General features: G+C 39.0%; 1 protein-coding gene across 1 annotated transcript in view; it reads left to right on the plus strand.

The window, feature by feature from the left end:
- IER3IP1 (immediate early response 3 interacting protein 1) overlaps positions 1–13499 on the plus strand; it is a 15335-nt gene extending 1836 nt beyond the window's left edge. Inside the window, exons 2-3 of the mRNA XM_036107618.2 lie at positions 12200–12301; positions 13301–13499. Of these exons, the coding sequence (XP_035963511.1) occupies positions 12200–12301; positions 13301–13356 (158 nt within the window). The 3' untranslated portion in view covers positions 13357–13499. The remainder of the gene's footprint in view (positions 1–12199; positions 12302–13300) is intronic.
- The last annotated feature ends 3804 nt before the right edge of the window (positions 13500–17303 follow it).

Below are 17303 nucleotides of genomic sequence, written 5' to 3' on the forward strand. Positions count from 1 at the left end.
AAGCATTGAGAGGCATGGATGAGATCTTCAGAGTCCCCAAGAGGAACCAACCCTGCTAACACCTTGATTTTGGACTTCTGGTCTCCAGGACCGTGAGAAAATACATTTCTGCTAAGCCATACAGTTTGTGGCATTTTGTTATAGTAGTCCTAGGAGACTAATACAAATCAGAAGATATTTTAAAGATAGAAAAGGCAGAATTTTACTGTTCGGTCATTGGGAATGCGGAAGAGGAAAAAGTCAAAGATCTCTAGGTTTTCTGGCTTAGCAACTGAGTGAAGCATAGTACCTTTACCAAGTTAGATAGTACTGAAGGAAAAATGAGGGCAGCGGTGGTAGGTAAGAAGGTGAAAATATAGTGAAATAAGTTTTGGACATGGTGAGTTTGAGATTTCTATGAGATATGCAGGTGGATGTGTGGGATAGTCAGTTGGAGTTAAGTCCATAGAACAGAAGCAAGAGCCACAGTGGAGATTGAATTTGACTTTGTCAACCACAGATGATAAATGAAGCCATATGAAGAGATGAAATTGCTCAGGGAAAGAATACAGTACAAAGAGAGTTGGTGACCAGGACAGTCCCAGAATCTCTTCCAATATTAAATGTTTAGGTAGAGCTGGAAGAACTGATAGGAGAAACTGATGAATGAGCAAAACAAGAGAAATGGGAAAATCTAGACAGTGGGGTTTCACAGAAGTCGAGTGTTTGAAGAAGGAGACATGGTACAACAGGGGAATGTTCGGGGAAATTAGGTAAGGACAGAAAAAGGTCCTAAGCATTCAGGGTAATAGAAGTCATTGGTGATTTTACACAAGCAGTTACAACTGTGGATAAAATCCGAATTGGAATGAGTGGCGAAGTGAGTAGAAAGTGATAAAAAGGGAGATCACCGTAACAAATACAGTAATAATGGAAAAGTTTGCAATACTGTGAGAATTACCAAAATGTGATAGGGACACAAAGTGAGCTGTTGGAAAAATGGCACCGATAGACTTGCTTGAGACAGGATTGCCATAAACCTTCAATTTGTAAAGAACACACTCTCTGGGAAGTGCAATAAAGGGGGGAAATAAAATAAGGTGTCCCTGTATAACATTGTATAAAGTGTACAGTGATCATTCGATACACGTATATACTGCAAAATGCTTACCCCAGTTAGTGTTCTTCGTGTCAAATAATTCTAATTTGGTTGTGGTTGTGGTGATAAGAACATTTAACATTTACTCTCAATGCAACTTTCAGGCATGCAGTACAGTATTGTTAACTATAGTCACCATGCTGCACATTAGATCCCTGGAACTTACTCATCTTATAACTGAAAGGTAGTACCTTTTGACCAGGAATTTCCCATTTCCCTCACCCACTCAGCCTCTGGCAACCACCATACTACTCTCTGTTTCCAAGAGTTTGAGATTCCACACGTAAGTGAGATAATATAATATTTGTTTGGCTTATTTCACTTACTGTAATAACCTCAGGATTTACTCATGTTGTCACAAATGGCAGTTTCTCTTCTTTTTAATAGCTGAATAATATTCCATTTAATATATACACCACATTTTCTTTTTCCATTCATCTCTCAGTGCATACTTAGACTGTTTCCATATCTTGGCTATTGTGAATAATGCTGCAATAAACATAGGAGTGCAAATATCTCTTCAAGATAGTGATTTCTCTTGGAGAAATACTCAGAAGTGGGATTGCTGGATCAAATGGTAGTGCTATTTTTAATATTTTTTAAAGATTTATTTATTTATTTGAGAGAGAGAGAGCACCTGTGAGTGGGGGGAGGGGCAGAGGAAGAGGGAGACGCCTCACGGAGCAGTATGCCAGTGCGGGGTGTGATCTCACGACCCTGACATCATAACCTGAGCCAAAACCAAGAGGTGGATGCTTAACCGACTGAGCCACCCAGGTGCCCTGATAGTTCTATTTTTAATTTTTTGAAGAACCTCCATACTGTTCTTCATAGTGGCTGTACCAATTTACATTTCCATCAACCATGCACAAAGGTTCCCTTTTTCCACATACTTTTATTTATTACCGCATCTTTATATATAGTTTGAAATCAGGGCACATGATGCCTCCAGCTTTCCTCTTCTTCTCAAGATTGCTTTGGCTATTTGAAATCTACTGTAGTAACACACAGTTGATGCCACTTCTCTTTAGCATTATACTGGATATTCTAGTCAGGGCAGTTAGATGAAAAAAAAGAAATAAGAGACATCCAGATAGTGAGGCTGAAAAAGTAAAACTATCCGTTGTTTGCAGATGACATAATCCTGATAATCCTGTGTATAGAAAATCCTATGGGGTCACTAAAAAACTATTGTAACGAATAAATGAGTTCAGTAAGGTTGTAGGATACGAGGTCAGGAGCAAAAATCAATTGTTTTTCTATATATGAACAATGAACAATTGAAAAGGAAATTAAACAATTTCATTTACAATATAAGTAATAAAATACTTAGGGATAAATTTAACAGAAGAGGTGCAAGTCTCATACTATGAAAAACATAGGCATTGTTGAATGGAATTAAAGAATAAAGATATTCTTAAAGGTAATTAAAGAAAATAAAGACATCTATGGTCATGGATCAGAAGACTTAATATCATTAAGATGACAATACTTAATATTATTGATTTACAGATTTAATGCAAGTCTATCAAAATCCCAGTTGGCTTTTTGCAGAAACTGACAAGTGCTCCTAAAGGAAATGGACCCAGAATTGCCAAAACAATTTTGAAAGAGAATACAATGCCCAGACCTTACTCCAGACCTGCATTTAAATTTTCCAGAAGTGAAATTCAGCAGTGTCTTCTCCAGAATTTCTGCAGGTGACTTAGCTTTGTGCCCCTAAGTGAAAATCACTACTACAAACTGTTGGAATGGCCCAGAAATGTTAATACTTTCCTCCTAGAATCTTGTCTTCATTTCCTCTTCTCTCCAGAAGTAGCACAGATATTTTATCTGAATATAGGTTTTGAATATGGTCCCAGAACTAAGGGAAAACACCACATTGGCTTGTCTAAGTCGATAAGCTGTTATTTTAAAATATCTAAGGGGCGCTTGGCTGGCTTAGTCGGGAGAACATGCCACTCTTGATTTCAGGGTCTTGAGTTCAAGCCCCACATTGGGCATGGAGCCAACTTAAAAAAAAAAAACCTCCCTTTATTCAGGGGTGCTTGGCTGACTCAGTCAGAGGACCATGTGACTCTCAATCCAACCCCCATGTTGGGTGTAGCAATAACTACAAAAAATAAAAAGTGAAATATCTAAATATGTTTTAAAATAGAATTTTAAGATATTTTGAGTATTTGTTAAATATTGTTTATGTAGGCTCTTGACTCTTGCCTAGATTTTCATAGTAACCTCTTCACTGGTCACCGTCCCTCCAGTTTTGTTTCTCTCTCTCTCTCTTTTTTTTTTTTTAATGATTTTATTTATTTATTTGACAGAGAGAGACACAGCGAGAGAGGGAACACAAGCAGGGGGAGTGGGAGAGGGAGAAGTAGGCTTCCCGCTGAGCGGGGAGCCCGATGCGGGGCTTGATCCCAGGACCCTGGGATCCTGACCTGAGCCAAAGGCAGACGCATAACAACTGAGCCACCCAGGCGCCCCCAGTTTTATTTCTCTTTGTTTAACCTTCATGAGAAGCTGAACATGTTCCTCAGTGGTTTGAAATTCTTGAATTCTTTAATATTCATAGCCTCCAATATAAAAGTCAGACTCCCTTGTGTGACTTACAAGCTCACCATAATGTATTCTTTCTTCTCTGTCCTTCCCTTTCTTTTACCCTTCCCCAGTATTTACCCTGTGTGCCATTCTTGCTGTGGTGCTCTTCTTCGCTACTGAGCCTTTACGCGTACTTTCTCTGCCTTCAGGTTCCTTGACTTACCTCAGACTGTTCTTTAGGGCCTACCTCTGCCATTTGCCTCTCCTAGAAACCATCACTGACCTATTTCATAGGTTGTAGCACCACTGCAGTTCCTTTCTGGTCTTCTCCAGTAGACTGATGACAAGGATTCTCTCATTTTTACAATTCCGTCAGTCAGTGAGTATTTTCTAAATAACTGAATAACATTATCATTATCATATTCTTGCAATTCCTGATTTGAGAGCTGTATGTTTATACCAAATAGTTTAGCCAGTATTTTGACTGTAGTGCAGAGAATGTATTTCTTCTGGTGTTCCACAATGATGCAAATTCCCTTTTTGTACAAGAAAAAAAAAACATACACACACGCAGTGAATTTTAATACCTGCCAAAATTATTCTTACTAGTTTTTGTTTGTGGTGCCGGGTATGGATCCATTTGACAAGTATTATGTCCAGTAGCATTTATGAGCGCTACAAAAGAAACATTTCATACATGAAACAGTGTATGAGTCAGCTCTGGCTGCCATAAGGAAGTATCATAGACTGGGTAGCTTAAACAACAGAAATTGATTTTCTCGCAGTTCTGGAGGCTGGGAAGTCTAAGATCAGGTCGAGGTGTGGTGAGGGCTATCTTCCTGGCTTACAGATGGGTGCCTTCTCACTGTGTTCTCACATGGCTAGGTGGAGGGAGGGGGGAGGGAATCGAGATCTCTCTCTTCTTCCTCTTTTTTGTAAGGCCACAGTCGTATCAGATTAGGGCCTTACCCTTAAGATCCATTTAACTGTAATTACCTCCTTAAGACCCTGTCTCCACATAGGCTTCAACATAGGAATTTGGGGGGAACACAATTCAATTCATAGCAAATAGTTAAAATATTACAAGGTACTACAGATTCAGGGTTTAAATGACTGCTCCAGAGCCAATGTAACATTAGAATTTAGAGTAGTGAGAGCTGTATGAGCCCAGGTAATGGAGGGAGAATTCCTAAAGGAGGTAAATGTTAAACAGTAAATCAGGTGTGCACAAATACAGAGAAATGAGCAAGGCCATTTTACAGACCTTGTATGATAGTCATGGTATGAGCATGGCAGTTTATAAAACATTAAGAAAACCATGTAGACATGTAAGTTTCTCTGTAAATATATAGTCTAAAAAGCATTTGTTGAATTTCATCCCAGATTAAATAGAAATTGTTATGTTGAGCTGGAAATTAATTATATTGATCCAAGAGTGATTAGTCCAAGTATACCAGATCATTTACTTCAACATTGATCTTTTTGATCAAGGTAATTTTTTAAAACTTATGTTAGCAGAATTCTTTATTCTGGAGTTTATTGGGTACTTTCACATCTATGATAGCATTTGATTCCCATGCAAACTTGGGTGACACTGACAAAGTGAAGCAACTTGTCTCTTTTGCACGTATGGAAACAGGGTCAACCAGCCCTCAAAACTCTACTAATACTTTTAATACTAACACTAACTGTACTAATACGTTTCTAATACTTTTTCTTCAGGATGTATCTGGCTGAGGGTTGTTGGCTGAATCTGGATGGATTGACATTTTGTGTATGACTTTTTGAAGTCTGGGCAGCAAAAGAACATATTTGGTGTTTGCAATAAGTAACTTTTTATATTTAGCTCTCTTCCTGAAATTATGGCAGCAACCAGTGCTGGCTGGTCTTACCATTTGTTCTTTTCTAGGCCCTCTAGCAATGGAAATGTCAAGAGAGCTGCAGAATTGAATCTTTCTCCTTTAAAAAAAAAAAAAAAAAAGGGCAAAGCTCTTTAAAGCTTTGGCCAATTTCCTTAGAAAAACAACTGAGACTCCCTAATTAGCAGTTGGAGGGAAAACTATTTGTTACAGTAAAAGATAATCCATGGCATCTGGTCCTTTACTTGTCACCTTTGTGTTTTTTGTCCATGGAATATCTAAACAAAGGATTTACTCTCTCTACCTAAAATTAAGTTGTCTTTTCATTCTGGCGGCATGGAAATAGAGACTAGGCTAAAATTAACTGATAACTTAGTATTTTTTAAAATACTTCAATGCTGATGCTTAAAATGTCATACTCCCAATATTGTAGAGTTTTATCCTGTTTTGTTGAAGAGCAGTTATTCAGTGTTGGAAAATACATTTTTTTCTGGTAGTCACTCTTATGTAAAAACATACATTCAAACATTTTTGAAACAGGTCTAAAAGAAAAAAGATTGTTGGAAATTATGCTTTCTAACAAAAATTGGGTGCATAATCCATAACATACTGAAAACAAGTCCTTTTTACCATCTAAGAGATTGTGGCTGTGGGTGGAAAGGCTTGTTAATTTTAGCAATGATAAATTCTAAAAAAAGCAAATAAAGGAAATGAAACCAACAATACCATTTAAAGTTGGTTTTTGGGGTTTTTTTAAAAGATTTTTTATTTATTTGACAGAGAGAGGGAACACAAGCAGGGGGAGTGGCAGGCAGAGCATGCAGAGGGGAGAAGCAGGCTCCTGCAGAGCAGAGCCTGATGTGGGACTCGATCCCAGGAGCCAGGGATCATGACCTGAGCTGAAGGCAGTTGCTTAATCAACTCAGCTACCCAGGCGCCCCTAAAGCTGGTTTTAAAACATGCTTTTAAATATTCAGAGTAACTCATAGATGAAGACTTTCCACTTGTAGACCTTGTCCCTGCCCTCAGGGTGTTCATGCCCTGAAGAGGAAGGCCTAATTGCAGAGGGGTTTCTCCAGTGGGTGAGCGTCTTTACAGGCTTTCTTTTTAAATTTCATTTTTCTTTTTATCAAAGCAGTGTAAGTGTGTGTGTGGTTGTTAAAGTCAAAAAGCTCTTCTGTTTATAAAGAAAGATAGAAGCCTCCTGCCCCATCTCTCTGCAACCTGAGCCCCATTTCTCAAAAGCAATTATTTTCAACTCTTCCAAGTTTTGAGTCACTGACTTAATGCTGTGGAAGGGTTTAGTATAATTATACCATCAGCAGCACATTTGTGCTCGTGGGAGCACAAGTACACACACATATCCCCTCCCCCATCTCTCCCATCTCCAGCCAATTATTGGCAATATTGGTATTCCATATTTATGTTACCGTCAGTGAATATTGCTCACAGCTGAACAATAAAAAATAATGATGTCATTCTTCTAGTTGATTTGTGGTTTGAGTATAGAATTCTAGATTGGAACTAATTTTTCTAAAGAGTTTTGAAGACATTGTTCCACTTAATTTTCTCATTTCCAGTATTGACATAAAGAAGTCTGATGCTGGGGACACCTGGGTGGCTCAGTTGGTTAAGTATCTGCCTTTGGCTCAGGTCATGATCCCAGAGTCCTGGGATCAAGTCCCACATCGGGCTCTCTGCTCAGCAGGGAGCCTTCTCCCTCTGCCTGCCGCTCCCCTTGCTTGTGCTCTCTCTCGCTCTCGCTCTTGCTCGTTCTCTCTGTCAAATAAATAAATAAGTAAAATCTTAAAAAAAAAAAAAGTCTGATGCCATTCTGTTTCTGATTCTTTTTACAACCTGAACTGTCTCTCTTAAAGCCTTTAGGGTGTTCTCTTTGTCTTCAGAGGGCTGAGATTTTACAAAAATGTGGCAACGTGTGGGCTTTTTTTTTTATTGGGCTGTTCTCTCATTGGGTCCTTTTGGCTTAAAGGCTCATGTCCTTCAGTTCCACAATATTATCTCTTAATATTTCTTTGATATTTCTCCCTGTCTGTTCTTTCTTCTCTCTGAAACTCCAGTTATTTTGACAGGTTGATACTCTTCTTTTTTCCTTTAGCCTTGTCTGATAGGTTTCCTCAACTTAATCTGTCAACCTCTTGAACTTCTTATGCTAATGTAGGAAGAACAAGAGCTTTGGCTTGATTCCTTAATGTTCCTTTTTTATGGCATCCTGTTCTTGTTTCATAGGTACAGGAGCTTTGCTCTCTATGGATGTTCATTTTTAAAAATGTTTTCTTTTGGGGTGCCTGGCTGGTTCAGTCAGTAGAGCATTTGACTCTTGATCTTGAGGTCGTGAGTTTGAGCACCATGTTGGGCATGGAGATTACTTAAAAAAATAAAGAATAAACCAGTCACTTAAAAAAAACATAGTAAAAAGGTTTTCTTCTACTTCTTGCATTGTCTCTTCCTCAAAGTCTCCTTTTTCTGTTTTTGCTCTGTCCTTCCATGTTCAGGATGGTTTCTTCTTGACAGTTCATTTTTAAGTGTAGGGCACAGAGGCTCATTGGAAGCTGTGCTGTGTGCTTGGGGCTTGTTTACTGGTGGGCCTCACTGGTGCTTGAAGACGTTGTCTTGTTGACCCCCGCCCCCCCAATGTCAGTATCTGAAGTCTTTCTTCCTGGGCAACTGGCCAATTTCCAAGTAATTTTCTTTTCTTTTTTTTAAAGATTTTATTTATTTATTCATGAGAGACAGGGAGAGAGAGAGAGAGGCAGAGGCAGAGAGAAGCAGGCTCCCCGCCGAGCAGGGAGCCCGATGCGGGACTCGATCCCAGGACCCCGGGATCATGACCTGAGCCAAAAGCAGATGCTTAACCATCTGAGCCACCTAGGCGCCCTCCACGTAATTTTCTAACTTCCTACCTGCAGAATGTAAGCATTATATGATCACATTTAGAGACGAGCAGAGGAGATGGGCAAGAGTCTGGCACTTTGGTGTGCAGACTTTCATTCCCTCCACTCACAGCAGATGTCCCTAGAGCTTCTGTGGTTCTCTGCTGAGAGTAAACCTCTTGTCTTTGATGCGGGTGAGAGGCACACTCTCCCATCAGTCAACGCTACGAAAGGAGATGGGAGGGCAGGGGGGAGCTAAGTGCTCTTACGTGGCCCTTCAGTGAGTCCTCCTGTTTCTCGTCCCTGTTGCCTATGTTGGCACTTTGAGGTTTCTCTCACCTTCCCAGTGTTCTCATTCTCAGCGCGAGTCACCTCAGTGTTTTATTGTGAGCTCCCTGCAGAGTTTAGGTTTCAGCTTTCTCCACTAAGTCAGTTATTCTTCATTTATTTTTTAATGTCCAAATTTTGATTGACTTCTCTTGCCTGAAGACTTCTCTTTTGTTAACCTATATCCTTTATTGTCATTTTTAGTAGGGTTTCAGGAGAAAGCTAAGATAAAAATGTGTATCCATTGATGAGGTTCGAGGTTCAGGACATACTACCCCAAAATATGACACCTTGGCAGTATTTAGTATCTTAAGCTGAAGGAGTTTGAGAAAATGGCAGAAGCAGGAAGGTCTCTCTCACCGTCTGTTCGCCCCTCCCCTTGCCCTCTTTTCTCAAAGCCGATGCTTAATCTCCCATGTGAAAGGTACCCTCCCGGTATCAGGAGGAGGGGAGACATCCTTATCACCAGAGAGGAAAGCTGTAGAAACAAACCTTGTTACTTTTCCAACATTTATTACTCCCCACTCCCAGCTCAAACTCCTTTGTCCTATCAGTTCTTCACAAATGTCTCAGAAGCTTCCTGTTCTAGTCACTTCTTTGGCTCTTCATTCTCTTCTGAAGGCTCCCATGTACATGTAAAAAGTTAATAGAATTTGTATGCTTTTTCCTGTTTATCTGTTTTTATCAGTGTAATTTTCTTTTTTTTTTAAGATTTTATTTATTTATTTTGAGTGAAAAAGAGACGCAGAGGGAGAGAAACATGGGGCTCAATCCCACAACCCTGAGATCATGAACTGAACTGAAACCAAGAGTCAGACGTTCAACCGACTGAGCCACCCAGGCACCCCTTATCAGTGTAATTTTCAGACCTAGTCAGGGACCCCAGGAGGGTCAGGGTGACCTTTTTCTTCCCTGACCCTATCATGATGAACCAGAACCACAGTGCTTTTTTTATTGTACAGAGCTGTTAAAGAGGTTTCTGTAAGTAAGTTATCCCAGCCATGTGGCTTTTGCATAGAAATCTTTTGTAGCAGTTACGGAGGTTGGAAACTGACACAGTTGATGGTGGGTGGTCATTTTGTGTATCCTATATGTCTAGAGATGAATATGAAGTAGTTTTTACCACACTGTAAGTAGGTGAAGGCTGGTGCTACAATTTGAACTTAGATTACAAAAAGAGGACTGCCATTTAGTGGACAATGCTGAGTGAGCTTCTGGAACAGTGAGACAGATATTTGGAGGAAAGACATGGTGGTAAAACTCGTAATAGAGTAAAAGCAAACGTTGGAGAAGCGGCAGAAGTTTATTTGCTTGTTGGAGAGTAGATCCTGAAGTAGGAGGGTGATGCTGCCCGGGGAAGATGCAGGTATATTTTCTAAAATTACTTTTAATTTGGATAGTTGTGTACATTTGATATTGGAGGATTTCTGTCCCCTTCCCCTAAAGCTACAGTGGAATGATCTGTTCATGTTATAACTTCTTGTGTCATAAAAATTCAGAAATGGAGTTCTTTGGGGCGCCTGGGTGGCTCAGTTGGTTAAGCGACTGCCTTCAGCTCAGGTCATGATCCTGGAGTCCCGGGATCGAGTCCCGCATCGGGCTCCCTGCTCGGCAGGGAGTCTGCTTCTCCCTCTGACCCTCCTCCCTCTCATGCTCTCTGTCTCTCATTCTCTCTCTCTCAAATAAATAAATAAAATCTTTAAAAAAAAAAAAAAAAAAAGAAATGGAGTTCTTTGCAATTGGGATCCTAGATATTACCTTGTTTCACCTTATCCCAGATTAACTCAGTCTACTATTACTCACTTCAATTCCACAAACCTTTACTAAATACTTGCTGTGGGATGGGAGTGCAGGAGAGTGGGAAGGTGAAGAAAGACTAAATTTAGTCCCCGTCTTCCAGGATTTTATAGTCTAATGAGAGACACTTGAAAACAGCTAACCATGAAGGAGAACAAAGTTACTACAGTCAGGAGGCTATTTGGGGAGCAAAGAGAAAGAAGGTTTATTATGATATGAGAGGGAACTAGGAAAGGCCCTGACGCTGAAGTCAGACCTAGATTCAGAAGCTGCCTTTAACATGTACCACAATTAATGGGCATTGAGTATGAATAGGAATTGGAAGGTAGTGGTGGGATATAAGGCTAGAATGTCAGTTTTAGGATTTGAACTATACTCAGTAGGCAGTGGGAATCATCACATGATTGGGTGGTGGAGAGATCTGACCCTGTAAGGGAGAAAACTCAAGGGGTTAAGACAGCTAGATTCCAGAGGCATCTGTTGAGAGTCTTGTGAGACATCAGCGAGGCTGATTGTAACCACTGTGACGGTGGCTGCAGTGCGGGGGCACAGAAACGGGCGACACTGCTGTCCACTGGGATGGCTTGTCAGCACAGCCCGAGCTAGGCCTCGAAGGGGGAGTGCGAGTCCAAACATATTGGCTCTCTTGTGAACTCGAATTTTAAAGCTTTATCCCACAACAATCTCAGTGTTGATGTGACCAAAAAAGCAGGCCAACCCTTGCTTAACGTTCATGTTGACCAAATAAAAGTTGATTAAATGAAGTGCAATCTTGTTTCCTGAGACTTGGTTCTTTCACATATAAAATAAAGACCATCATCAAGTTTAAGGGCCAGCATGTCGGGAACTAAGCCCTATAGTCATCGGAGCTACAATGTAATATAAGATATGAAAAGTGGGCCTGAAATGCAGACCAGAGAAGGACAAGTTGCAGAAGTGAGGACTTGTAGGCCTTCAGCAGAATGTATGGCAGTAACGAAAACTAGCAGATAAAGGTAAAGAAATAATGATGTATATCAGGAAAGTGACACAGAAGAAAGTAAAAGACTCTTCTACAGAGAATAAGTGGGGTAGTGGGCTAGATTCCACAGCTAGAATGGAGAAATGAAGAGAGTGATGAAAAGAGAAAGATGTGCCCCAGCCAGCAGGATGGAGGACTCTCTGAAAGCCTAAGCAAGCCGTGAGCATGTTTACGTTCAAATTTCCCCAAGGAATGTAGATAGTGCGTCTCAGCCACAACATTTTTATATTGCTAATTGTGTGGGATTTTACAAATTCTGAATTGAGCTAATTATCGAGTTTGACCATATGCCTTGGTTTTCAGTTCTAAAAAATATTTTGTTTGAAAAAAGGAAAAAACCAATCAGGATGTCACAACAATCATCTTCACTGAATTAAATGCCATGGAATAATTTAGACTGTAGTTTATTTTATAAAATCAGTGTGGAAATGAAATAAGATTGTTGCTGCTACCAAAGTAAAAAATATACTCTACAATATTTAATCAGTATGGTAACTTTTAATTCAGATGACTGTATTTTATTGTCTTTAACAAAGACTCAAGCTAATCTTTTAGAAGATGACTAATGAGGGAGCAAGGCAAGTGCATAATAAATTTTAACACAGCTAATCATTTTTATATTACGCAGTTGGCTGGGGAGCAGACCAGGGAATTGGTGGATTCGGAGAGGAGCCAGGAATTAAATCTCAGCTAATGAACCTTATTCGATCTGTAAGAACTGTGATGAGAGGTAAGAAAAAAAATTAGTGAAACACTCTTTTAAGTTTTAATTTTGTGATTTGAAGTAGCAAAGCTTCTGAGTGTGAATACTATCATACCATTTTTGTAGTGAAGTTTTTTTCTCTTTAACCTGGCTTTACTGTTTAGAAGTTACTGGTTTTCTTTCTTAGTTTGCCTCTTACTTCTGTCTAAACCACTTGATGCGAATGGAATGTCCAGTGGTATAATCTGTTCACGTGTTACCTCTCAGACTTGAAAGCAGTGTTCTTACCTTTTGGAAATTATGTTGCTTCAAGTAGTAGAGTCATCTAGAGTCCTAGAAGGCTTTTGAAAGAAAAATAAAGGTCCCATATCTGCCAGTCTGTTGGATATTATTTTAAAGATTTTATTTATTTATTTGTCAGAGGGAGAGAGCACAAGCAGGGGGAGCAGCAGGCTGGGATCATGACCTGAGCTGAAGGCAGACACTTAAATGACTGAGCCACCCAGGCATCCCTATTAGATATTATTTTAGAGCAACTGGAGAAAGAAGGGTTCAAAAGTTTTTATTTAAAACCATTAAAATAAGGGTCTGTCTCCCTCTTTCGTTGTTAGGATTTTTGATCACAACTTTGGATAGAATGGTAAATAAGTTCACTCTTAATTTAGTGGTGAAACTGTGGAATCTTCTTTGCCCTTTATTCCTAATGTCAAGTGTCACAGACAGCCATGTCTCCTTCTGCCTGGACCTGGTGTGCTTCTGTGTTCCCAACCCTGCACCAGCACCATTCACAGATGTCTCATATTGATTTAGTTGTACCAGTGTGACTCTTAACCCCAGTCACACAAGCCCTCTTTAAAATAAATTTTGGATTTTATGATCCAGTGCATGTTCCTTTGTAACAATGATTTGCAACATGATTATGGATGACATATTGATACTTTCATCCTCCCTAGATGCTAGTAACTATTACTTAGTTTTTTCCTGCTATTTTCTTTATAGTAACAAACTTTTTTTTTTTCTTTACAGTGCCATTGATAATAATAAACTCAATTGCCATTGTATTACTTTTATTATTTGGGTGAAGAACAGTGGGGGAAATGGAGACTCAGAAGAAGAGATGCCAGCAGAAGTTATTACTTCAGTCATTATTGGAATATACATGTCTTAGCTGGTCATCCTTGCACTTGACAAAAATGTAAACCTGACAATAAAACCAGAGTCCCTATTTATCTGATTTTTTTAAAAATGTTGCACTTACAGTTTCATTACAGAAAGATTAGGTCATCAGAGGCAGTAACTATCCAGGATTGGAATACCTTTGATTGCTAACTGTTAATAAAAGTTCATGCTATGATAAAGATTGTTAAAAGGGTACAGGACTGTCACTTGTGTGTTTTTAGAGATTTTTCCTCTCTCACTTCTCAGGGATAAATTTTTTTTCAAGGTTTTGAAGTTCCTTGTGACTTAGCTATGATGTGAGAGTGATTATCTTCCTACATAAAATTTAAAGGATTTTTAAAAAGTAATTACTACATATAAAATGATAAATTGGTAATTTGGGTAATTTTACTTTGAACTCTTTATTTTGTCTATATATCGTTTTGGCCATGACAAATTCAAATTTATAGCAACTATTGAGCAATACTCTCTGACTTCAGGGAGAATTCTAATTTTGTAAGTCAGACAGTCACATGATGGTTGTGTTTTTAAGTTCTTTTCATGTGTTTGTTATTTTATTAGTTGGCCTGAATGATATCAGACCACTATCTACATATTTCCATTGGTAGAAAAATCTGTGTAGAAAAGTCTATGCCCTTTTTTACAGTAATGACTTATTTTTTAAAATCAGCCTAAATATTAGCCTGCAAGAGCAATCCTAAACAGTCACAATTAAACAATGCTATGTAGGAAGACTATTGTGAAGCATTTACCTCTCCCCCAAATTATCACGTTTCCGTTTTCTGGAGTAGCACATTAAGGGGTATAATTCTTAATTCTTCATTCTGTCTGTCAATAGAGATTCATGTTAGATAAATTTTTTGTTTTGTTTTTATATTCTTAGACCATTCCATATTTGCTCATTCCATAATACAGTTTTATGCAGGAAGATTAAAATTATGTAAATGGTTTTCCTAGGAAATTATCAGTTATTATAGTTTAAAGGGATAGAGTGGCATCTTTGTTTATAGGAGAACATTTGTAAATAAAGTTAAATTTCCAAGTCAAGCACTTGTTTTTGTACCTTACCTGTCAGTGTTAACTGAATTAATCTCATTTCGTGTGTGACACTGGTTATATACTTTCTTTGCTGTAAAATCACTGAGCATAGATTTAATGAAAGTAAACATTACAGTCACTTTTTCTTCTTCAATGAGTTAACTGAATTGCTGATTACATCAAGGAGACTCATGAGCAACTTTTATTCCATGATTTAGGTTACTTCTAAAACTTTGGAGCAGGTACTGAATGCCTTTTGGCCATACCTGAATTAGAGATAGATGATCTGTGGGCCGCAGGCTTGCAGCTGAACCAAAAAGATGTACCAGGGATTCTTAGTTGATTATCTGGCTCGTATGAGTAACATATTTGGCACTTAGAAGCAGTGTTCTTTTGGCCTTAACAAAAATCCGATGCATGAGTCGAAGTTTAAGCCACTGGACAGATTCAGTACATGCAATTAATTGAGAGCACTCCCATTTCTCCACAGACCATACAGAATTTTAAAAGGAAAGAAAAGAGAGACCTTGGCCTGATGCCATTTTCTTGTAAAACTTTACAGCACACCTTCATGCTCATTTAGTGGCAGGATACTGTCCGAGTTCAGACTCTAGGGGAGAGCAGTCATAGCAGGGCAGGATCAGAATATTCTGTAGCAAAGTAGTTCTGAGGAAACTGAAGCACTGAATATCAAAATATTTCATCTCTGGAGGCCACTTAACACAATTCTAGCTTCAGTGTGCCTGTAGGGAGGTCGGCAAGCTTTCACAGGTTAGCCCTGATTTCCCCAGAGCAGTTGAAATTCAGTAAGTATAGTATCTTACTTAGTTGACAGTAACTTCAGTGTCTGTTTGCTTGCCCACATCCTCCCCTTAGCCATTCTCAGTGTTAACAATTGGTGATCATTCTAGATTCCAAATATCCATGATGTTTATGGTCCTAATGTATGCTGACCCTGTGTCTATATGCCTCTGACCTATCTCATAAAGGATCTTGGCTCACGTGTAGATGTTAACCAAATTCATACCCTGATCTTTAGTTAAGTACAGTGGTTTTCAAGTTTTGATTGTTAATGGTAGAACCAGATTCCAAAAGGGATAACACAGAACTGTAATGTTCCACTATCTGAAACAGATGAGAGCAGTTCACTTATTTCTAGTCGAAGTAGGGATGGGGCCCAAAGGCCCACTGTTCAACCTCCACCCCGCTCTTGTCATCATTCCTAAGATACTTCCACAAAACTCTTTAAGTTTTCGAAAACATAGTTTAAAAGAGTATCTTTAAAAAAAAAAAATCCCTACTTTAGATAGAGTAGGCAATGTGATCTGTGGTCTACAGGTATATGCTATCACTTGAGTGTATATGTACTCATGAAGTGACTTGAGAGAAAGCAATATATTGGAGTAGTAAAAAAGAGTGGGAGGCGGGGTATTTCTAATATGCCAAGCAAAACCTTTTATCATGACTTAAGACAAACTTCCTAAGACCTCAGTTGTTTACAGTTGCTTCATCTGTAAAACTGGTCCAGAACTATTTCAGAATAGAAATCTGCTCCAGGTGATTTATATATGTATACCTTTTCCAGGTCACTAACCTTTGATTCTAGATGTACCTCAACCAAAGAGATGTTCTCCCAAAGTAAATGTTTTTAGTGAAATAAAGTACTTTCTCAGTGCCTCGTAGTTTCCAAGTTATTACCGATAAATAAAATTTTGATACTAAGCGAAATGGAATTATTTTTTGCTGAAATTTTTCTTGGCCCCTGATTGGTCATTAGATGCCAGATATTATGAAAACATTCTGTGCAAGGACTTTAGACACATAGTGGGCAGTGTCCAAGGGTATTGATCAAGGTGAGTTTTGGAATCCTACTGTTTTTCAGTTCTGACACTGCTTTCTTTACTCTCCCTTTGCGTTTTTGTACCATCTTTCTCTTTTCCAAATTGAGCCCCTCCTTTTTTCTTTTTTGTCAATAACTGAATTTTTTTTTCATTATTGAAGTATAGTTGACATACAATGTTAACTACTTTCAGGCAACATAGTGATTTGACAGTTCTATACATTATGCAGTGCTCACCTCCATAAGTATAGTCACCATCTGTTTAGATATCCCATCCCTTCTTTACTCATCTTGCCCTCTGGCAAGCAAAATCATTTGAGTCTTTTGAGGAGGAAGCCATTAGTCCTGTTCAATCATGCCATATTATAGTGAGTGACACCATCACTTATACTGCCAAACTGCCCAAGCCTAAAACTTGGTAATTATCTCGATGCCTTCCTCTCCCTTACCAATTTAATCTGTCAACAATTTCTGACTATTTTACCTCCTAAGATCTCTTCAATTTGCTTTGTTTCCCCACAATTTAGTGCAAGCATCTCTTCTTGTAGCCCTGCAGTAGCTTACCTGGTCTTACATACAAGTCGGCCCCTCTCCCATCCATTCTCCATACTGCAGCCAGAGTAAGCATTTAGAAAAAGGCAAATCTTAACATTACCCACTTGCTTAAAATCCTTCAGTGCTGTTTTAGTCTGGTCACAGCTCTTAGTTCTGAAGGGGAAACTAGGAGCAGATTCCTTTTCCTTCAACCGTGTATGCCCTCACATAGAAAATAGACTTAACAAATATGAATAAAACAAAAACAACCTCCAGGACCAGTGGGGAGGAAAAGTGGAGGGTCACTAGTCCAGAGGAAAGTGTTCTAGCTCACAACATGGCAGACTGCGGCACTGGGCAGAGGGGATGTTGGATGGGTTCTGGCAGCACAAGTCCCAAGGCAAGGAGTTCCATATGTGCAAACCAGAGTGTGTATCC

This window comes from Halichoerus grypus, chromosome 13 (genome assembly GCF_964656455.1).
Source record: "Halichoerus grypus chromosome 13, mHalGry1.hap1.1, whole genome shotgun sequence".
NCBI classification, from domain to species: Eukaryota; Metazoa; Chordata; class Mammalia; order Carnivora; family Phocidae; genus Halichoerus; species Halichoerus grypus.